The sequence below is a fragment of the Pollicipes pollicipes genome, unplaced genomic scaffold, assembly GCF_011947565.3.
Source record: "Pollicipes pollicipes isolate AB1234 unplaced genomic scaffold, Ppol_2.1 Scaffold_7231;HRSCAF=8579_pilon_pilon_pilon, whole genome shotgun sequence".
Classification (NCBI taxonomy): Eukaryota; Metazoa; Arthropoda; class Thecostraca; order Pollicipedomorpha; family Pollicipedidae; genus Pollicipes; species Pollicipes pollicipes.
This window is the reverse complement of record NW_023597034.1, coordinates 39,783,511-39,791,330: the sequence shown is the minus strand read 5'-3', so window position 1 is coordinate 39,791,330 and position 7,820 is coordinate 39,783,511. Positions and strand designations below refer to the sequence as shown.

The following is a 7,820-nucleotide window of genomic DNA, read 5'->3' as shown; positions in this document are numbered from 1 at the left end:
CAAGGGAGCGCAAACAGCACCCAGGCAAAACAATACCATCCACTTACGGGCATCGAATGAACGACCGGCCCTCCCTGTGCCGTCGGCTCACCTCACCCACCCTACTGGCGGTATACAACTCCCACTCCCACAAAACTTCCATCTCCCAGACAAAGCTCAGCGCAGGGTCGGACTCCTGAGCGTATCGCCCCAGGTCACCAGCGACGCTTGCACCGCAGTTGTCCTGCCGTCCCCGCTGCCGCCGCCGCTGCCGTCCGCCAAGCTGTCTGCCGAGCTCCAGAACCGGTCCCCGCCTGCCTTCGGTTGCCAGCTTTCGCCGCCGCCTTTCCTCCGTCGCCGCGTCCAGCGCACCACGTGAAGAGCATCGCTGCGCTGTCCGTTCCCAGAAGATGGCAGAGCTCGACTCACGACCGCTCGCTAGATCAAACCACGCCAACGAGAGAGAGAGAGAGGGGGGTAGACTCGGCGAGCCCCGGCGGCGGTGGCGGCGGCGACGGCGGTCGGCACCGCCCGCTAGCTGCGAAACCTCGCGACCGAGCCTGGAGTCGTGCCTCGGTGAGACTCACTGCACTAGCCGCTCCATGGAGGAGAAGCCGACGGAGCCGAGCTCGAGAAAGCCGGAGTCCTGGCTGCGCGCGCCCAGGCCCAGCTCGATGTGGCCGCCCTTCATCTGCCAGCAGAGGGACGGGGTCATGCAGAGCCGGAGGACACGCTGCGGTTCGGGTCTACGTGACGTCATAGGCGCCGGGTGCGAGAAGCCGTGCCATGTTGTCAACTGCAAGCAACTCGTTCACATTCGCACGCATCGCATCGCCTGTTCTGCCTCCAAAGATCACATTTAGGATCCGTTTCATAGCGCAATTAAGCCAATGCAAACAAGCCCTGAAAATACATCAGAATCTACGCTTAAATATTATCTGCGATCAACTCAATGCGCCCACCTGAAAACACTGCAGTTCCCAGTCATGGCTTAACAATCCATTTTCACGAAAGTACAACGCTTAGCACGAAACTCGCAAAACACAGCCAACCAGGAAAAGTGCCGTCAAAGGCTGCAACGTCACGCGACCGACCTTCAGACCGTCGTCGTAGATGGAGCCGAACGAGGCCGGGTCCGTGCCGGCCGCCCGCTTGCCGCCGCCGCCGCCACTGTCGGCATTGTTGTTGTCGCCGTCGGCGTCGCGCAGCCAGGTGGCTGGCGCGCCGAGGTCGGGCGCCTCGTGCGGCGGCGTCATGTCGTACGTCGGGTTCTGGAACTGGTTGTGCGCGGCGGGCCGGGACGCGCGGCGCCGCTGGCGCCGGCGCAGCCAGAGCGCCGCCGCCGCCAGCAGCAGCGCCGTCAGACAGAGCACGGTGCCGATGGTGGCCCCACGGGCGCCAGCGCTGCCGCTGCCGCTGCCGCCGCCGCCGCCGGTGCCGGGCGCGGCCGCCTCCCCGGCGGCGGGCGTCGCTGTGCCGAGCTCAGCCTGGCAGTCGGGCTGGTTGTCCGGGCAGTAGCAGGCCACCTGACCGGCGTGCGGCAGGCACATGTACCGGCAGCGGGCGTGCGCGCGGCATGCGCTCTCTGCGCCATTCTCCAAGCCGAGCAGCAGCGGCTGACGCAGCCGGTGCACCACGTCCACGGCGCGCTGCTCCATCTTTGTGTCGTGCACCGTCTCGCAATAGTCGGCCGAGCCGTTGACGAGCGGCACGATGGCGCCGCGCTCGTCGCGGCGCAGGCGCGTGTGGCAGCGGCGCACGGCGCTGCGGTGGCTCACCACGTACGCCCAGTCCTCGAACACGGCCAGGCCGCGCGGCTGGTGCATGCCGGGCACGTCCAGCTGGCGTTGCGCGCCGCCGCCGGCCAGCGGCGTCGCGCCCAGCCGGTGGTAGTGGCTGTCGAACCACCAGACGCGGCCGGAGGCGCGGTCCAAGTCAAGCCCGCCGCAGCGGCCCACCTTGTGCTCGGCCAGCACGCGTCGGTCGGCGCCGTCAGCGCTCAGCAGCAGCACGCGGCCGCGGCGCCGGCCGCCCGGCGCCGCCAGCACGTCAGCGCATGCCAGTAGCTGGCCGCGCTCCGGCACTGGACGGAGCGCGCGCAGCACCTCGCCGGGCGTGCGCGCCAGCGTGCGGCATTCGCCGCTGGCGGTGCAAGCGCGCAGCACCCCCGCGTCTCCCTGTCGGCTGGCCAGGTACACGTTCTTGGTCGTCCACTCGAGCGCCAGCGCCGTTAGGCCGGTGACGTTGGTGACGAGCAGGCGGGGCGCCGCCTCGCCGTCGGCGCGCGCCGCGCCCGTCCCGTCAGCCAGCACGCCGCCGCGCGCCGCTGCGAACACGCCGCCCTGGTAGCTGTCATAGAAGTAGAGCGTCTGCGTCCAGGCGTCGTAGTCGGTGAAGGCGAGCGTGGCGTTGGTGGTGCGGTAGACGAGGTTGACCGAGCGGCTGCGCACGTGGTCGGCGATGACGGAGTCGGCGCGCGTCATAAGCAGCGTGGGCGAGACGGTGGAGCGGCAGCGGGCGCCGTCCGCCTCCAGCCAATAGCCCGGCCGACAGTCGCACCGGAACCCGCCCTCTGTGTTGTTGCAGAGCTGCGCACAGGGCGCGCCACGCGCGCACTCGTCCACGTCGCGGCACGTCTTGCCGTCGTCACGCAGTTCAAAGCCGTCGGCGCAGCCGCAGACGGGCGCCGTGGGCGTGGGCCGGCAGCGGTCGGCGCAGATGCCCGTGGTGCAGGCCTCGCCGCAGAGGCCGCCCTCGTCGCTGCGGTCGGCGCAGTGCGCCACGCCGTCGCACACCTCGCCGACGTCGACGCAGCGGAAGCCGTCGGCGCATGCGTACTGGTCGTCGCGGCAGCGGCCGGCCTGCGGCGTCTCGAAGCTCGGTGACGGCCGGCCGGCGCACTGCGCATGCGCCTCGTCCCAGCCGTCGCTACAGTCGGCCTCGCCGTCACACAGCCAGCGCGGGTCGATGCGGTGTCGGGTGCCGCGGCAGAACACGCCGCCGCAGTCCGCCTCGTCCTCGCCGCCGGCGCAGTCCTCGGCGCCGTCGCAGAAGGCGGCGGCCGACAAGCAGCGCCCGTCGTCGCAGGCGCGCTGCCCGTCGCCGCACGAGACGCCAGCGCGTGGCGCGAGCACCGGCAGCGCGCCGCTGGCGCCGCAGTGCTTCGCCCTCGTCGTCGCCGTCCGGGCAGTCGGCCACGCCGTCGCACCAGAGGCTGGCGCCCAGGCAGGTGCCGTCGCCGCAGTGGCGGTCGGCCGGCTGGCAGAGCCGCCGCTGCTGACAGTCGGCCGGCTCGTCAGACATGTCGCCGCAGTCGGCCTGGCCGTCGCAGAACCAGTGCGCGGGCACGCAGCGGCCGCTGCTGGCGCACGTGAATGTGCCGTTGGGGCAGTCGGCGGCGCGGCAGTGCGCCTCGTCGCTGCCGTCCATGCAGTCGCTGTGCTGATCGCAGCGGTAGTGCGCCGACACGCAGAAGCCGGTGCCGCACCGGAACTGGCCGTCGGCGCACGTGTGGCGCGCGCAGTCGCGCTCGTCGCTGGCGTCGCCGCAGTGAGACGCACCGTCGCAGCGCAGGACGGCCGAGACGCACTCGCCCGAGGAGCAGTTGAAGTGCCCCGGCCCGCAGGTGACGGCGCGCCGCTCGGGACAGTCCAGCTCGTCGTCGCCGGCCGGGCAGTCGGGCGAGCCGTCACAGAGCCAGGCGCGCTGGAGGCAGGCGCCGGAGCGGCAGGCGAACTCGCTGGCGTCGCAGGCTGCCAGGCGGCAGGCGGTACCGTCGGCGGCCGGCTGCTGACCCGTGCCGCAGGCGCACGTCTCGCCCTCGGCGCCTGCCAGACAGAGCGCCGCGCAGCCGAGCCGGCCGCACGCGCTGGCCGCCAGCAGCGCGCGCAGCCGGCGCCGCCGCGCGGGCCCGGCCACGGCCACCCGCAGCAGCGCCCGACCCGGTCCGTCGGAGCCCGGCTGCAGCAGCTGCTTGAATCGATTCCTCGGCGCTCGCTTGTCCGTCCAGTGCAGCTCCCACGAGTGCATGTCGGTCCAGTAGACGAGCTCGCCGCTCACCGCCACGCTCAGCGGGCTGGCCAGGTAGCTGCGCAGCGGCTGCCGCTCGCCGCCGTCGTAGCGTACGCTCTCGATGACTCCCTGCTGCGCGTCCGCCCAGAACAGCCGGCCGGACGCGTCGTCGGCGCTCAGCGAGCCAACAGTCAGCAGCCCGTCCGAGACGAGCGGCCGGCGTCGGCTGCCGTCCAGCTCCAGCTGCTGGATGGTGCCGGCGCGGCCGCCCAGCGCCAGGAAGAGCCGTCGCGCCGCCGCCGACACGGCCAGCGCCGTCAGATGACGCAGCCCATCGGCCACCAGGCGGCGGTGGCGGCCGTCTGCGCGCACCAGTTCCACTACGCCGCGCGCGGAGTCGGCCCAGTAGACGTTGCCGCGCACCGGGTCGACTGCCAGCCCGACCACGGTTGTCACGTGGCCGCCGATCAGCACGCGCCGCCGCCGCTCGTCCAGGTCGCAGCTGAAGATCTTGTCGGCGGCCGCGTCGGCGTAGAGCAGCGTGAGATTGAGCGCGCCGCCCTCCGACGGCAGGTAGTCGAGCGCCACGGCGGTCACCATGCGCGCGGGGAACGCGGTCAGCTGGGCGGCGCCCGGTCCGCCCAGCACGTTCACAGACACGTCCAGCAGGTGCTCCGAGCCGGCCACTACCACCCGGCTGGCGTTCCCCTGCAGGCAGCTGAAGCCGTCGGCTGCCAGCTCCATGTCCTCGGCGCAGAAGCAGCGGTAGCCGGCGGCGGTCGTCGACGAGAGCAGGCAGAGATGGGCGCAGCGCGCCGCGACGCACGGGTTGTCCAGAGGCGGCTGCAGGGAACTGTGCAGCGCCTGCAGCCGGTACGACCAGCGATCGGCGCGTTTCAGCACCACGCTGCGGTTCTTGCCCGTGTCCTTGTCGCAGCCGTGCACCTCCTCGGCGTCGTAGTCGGACCAGATCAGCCGGGGACCGAGCACGGCCAGCGAGAACGGCGCACGCACGAGCAGCTCTGGCACGGGGCGGCGCCGAGAGCCGTCGAGCCGGGCGCTCTCGAGCAGGCGGCGGTCGGCGTCGGACCAGTACAGTCGTCCGGCGGCCGGGTCCACGGCCAGCGCCACCGGCGTCCCCAGACCGGCCACCGGCAGCTCGGCCGCACCCCGGCCGTCCAGTCCGGCGCGCAGCAGCCGGCCGCCGCTCTCGCCCACCTCCGACCAGAGGAGGAGCCGCTCCTGCGGGTAGACGGTCAGCGCCAGCGGCCGGCCGGTGGTCGCCGCCATCCACCACGGCACAGTGGCCCAGCCAGTTGCAGGCGGCCAGGCGGCGTCGGTCGACGTCGGCCATGTACAGCGCGCGCGCCACCCACTCCCAGGCGAGCGCTTCCACCGTGCCCTGGCCACTCAGCACGAATGGCTCGGCGTTGGCGCTCTGGAAGTCGGCGCGCCGTCGCACGCCACTCAGGCCGCTCTCGGCGCGGAAGCTCCAGTAGACGGTGCGCGAGGCCAGGTCGCCGGCCACGGCCAGCAAGCGCTCGTGGCCGGACCGGCACCAGCGGGCGTAGCAAACGCGACCGCAGTTGTAGGCTGTGCACGGCGCGGCCGTCAGCCAGCAGCAGCGCCGGCTCGGCCGCCGCCGAATCCAGCGCGCAGCTGCGATTATCGGCGGCCAGAGTCAGGCCCGCCGGGCAGAAGCAGCCGCCCCCCGGCGCGCAGCTGTGCTCGCAGCCGCCCGCCGCCTCGCACGGCCGCTCCGCGCGGCACGCTCCGGCCGCGTCGCGCACGTGCTCGGCCGGGCACGCGCACACGTGGCCGCCGGCCGGGCTGGGCCGGCACAGCTCGCCATCCGGACACGTGCCGTTGCGGCACGCGTCGCGTCGCGCGCAGCCGGCGCCCTCGTCAGAGGCGTCAGCGCAGTCGGTGTGCGTGTCGCAGACGCGCGCCGCCTCCACGCAGCGGCCGCCGTCCGAACAGCGGAACTGGCCGGCCCGGCAGGCGGCCGCCGCTTTCGGCGCGCAGTCCCGCTCGTCCTCGCCGCCGGCGCAGTCGGGGTCGCCGTCGCAGCGCCATGCGGAGTGCAGGCAGCTGCCGTCGGCGCACCGGAAGCCGCCGGTGCACGAGGCAGGGCAGCCGGCCTCGTCCGCGCCGTCCAGACAGTCCACCTCGCCGTCGCACTTCCACTCGGCGAAGACGCAGAAGCCGCACCAGAGGTTCGGCGCCACGCACTGGGCCTTGACCTCTTCCGGCGAGCGGGTGAACTCGACGCAAGCCAGCTCGTCAGAGCCGTCGCGACAATCCCGCTGGCCGTCACAGCGCGAGGTGGCCTGCAGGCACGCCCTGCCGTCGGTGCAGCGGAACTCGCCGACGCCGCACCGGGCCACGCGCAGAGGGTCGGCCGCGTAGATGGCGCCCAGCGTGATGGGCAGGACAAACGGAGCAGCGCTGGGCGGTCCCCAGCTGGCTCCCAGCAGCAGCAGCGCGCACCACGCCCACAGCGTCCGCATGGCGTCCGAGGCTCGCACGGACAGAGACCGTGCCGCCGACGGCACCCAGCGCCAGACCTCAGGTCGGGTCACGTGACCACGCCCGGGGGGTCGCGCAGGGGCGGCGCCAGGCTACCAGCCGGCCGGGAAGCCTGGCGCCGTCAGTGTTGAGTGTTGAGCCAATGTTGAGCGAGTTCAAAATGGTATGCCTGCTCCAAATATATCATACTTAGCAGGCTCATAACGTGTTCGTTATTCGACTTGCTTGTTATTAACCTGCTTGTTCTTAAGTTGTTCTTAACCCAACTTGTTCGCTATAGCTTGTAAGTTTGGCTGCTAATCAGGAATATGTGCAAACCGCCTCTTGGTAAAGATCACTGTTTTGGTTTTTGGTTTTGGGGCATTTGCCTTCTTCAAACAGAAAACTGCATCTCTGCTTGCGGGACTTTGTAAGGCTTTACCGAAGACGTTACCTTTTCGGAGACTGCGGGCGCATGTTTGCATTGTGCTGCCGACTGGAGGCGCCCTTGCCAGCCGCCCAGCGCCATCTAGCGTGAGGGCTGTGCTTGGCGCCCAGTCCTCCCCACAGATTAAAACGCAAATATTTTATGTTTAACTCGCTGCAAGGTATCCAGTATACAATGGCAATACAAATATACAAAAACAAATATGCAAGTGCCAGGTAAGGTGTCAAATGCGATGATTAGTAGGATCGTACCTTGCTTTGTCGTCGTTGCCCCAGAGGATTTAATATTATCTGCGAGTTATGGGGCATACAACGCCGACACGCGCATAAGACGTCAACTGTGCCTCCGCTGCCCGATGCCTGTACTTATACTATCCTGGTGTTGTACTTATGCTATCCTGGGCTCGTACTCGTGTACCTGACGGCGGCCGTCTAACTGACTCATCGTGCGCTGCACCCAGTTTACACGTCCAGAAAACATAACGCAACGTTCTCGGGCGTCCGTGAAGTTGTTTTTTCCCCACCCCGCGTACACTTACCGTTATCACAACGTGCTGCCTCCTCATTGCAACATACATCCTATGTGTTATCAACGCAGGCTCCACACTGCAGCACACCACCACCGCCAGCGCAGACGACCAGTCTGGCATACACCCTCGACCGCAGCACCACCTATCCGCCGCGGCCGGTACTAAGGTCGGTCTGAGGCGGCCGCGCACGGTCGGTCGGGTGGTATGCCATCGGATGGCCACATGTCACGGCCTGGGTCACCGCCCGCTCGGCCGGCGCGTGGCATCGATGCCCGGCGTCGGAACCAGACTGTTTTCAATTAACGGATCCCGGGTCGGACCTTCGACAAAATGAGCCATGTAGGT

The 7,820-nt window shown here is 69.5% G+C and overlaps 1 protein-coding gene across 1 annotated transcript; it reads right to left on the bottom strand.

The window, feature by feature from the left end:
- Positions 1-28: 28 nt before the first annotated feature.
- LOC119110109 (low-density lipoprotein receptor-related protein 2) lies at positions 29-6,504 on the bottom strand. Its single transcript, XM_037233848.1, has 10 exons — positions 6,120-6,504; positions 5,840-6,026; positions 5,285-5,583; positions 4,363-5,109; positions 3,298-3,714; positions 2,145-3,071; positions 1,758-1,937; positions 1,447-1,703; positions 1,074-1,389; positions 29-670 (listed from the first exon to the last, which is right to left on the bottom strand). Exons 1-10 carry the CDS (start codon positions 6,498-6,500, stop codon positions 563-565), a joined length of 3,819 nt encoding a protein of 1,272 aa, XP_037089743.1. The 5' UTR covers positions 6,501-6,504; the 3' UTR covers positions 29-562.
- Positions 6,505-7,820: the final 1,316 nt, after the last annotated feature.

Excerpts from the sequence above, each read along its gene's own strand:
- LOC119110109 (XM_037233848.1), bottom strand. The coding sequence starts at position 6,500 with ATGCGGACGCTGTGGGCGTGGTGCGCGCTGCTGCTGCTGGGAGCCAGC. Across the intron at positions 6,027-6,119 it reads CGGACGAGGCCGGCTGCCCT|GACGAGCGGGACTGCGCGCC; the intron begins GCCTCGTGCACC and ends GCCGGCGGCGAG. Across the intron at positions 3,715-4,362 it reads CGCGCGGCGTAGTGGAACTG|TTCGCCTGCCGCTCCGGCGC; the intron begins GTGCGCGCAGAC and ends GACGCCAGCGAG.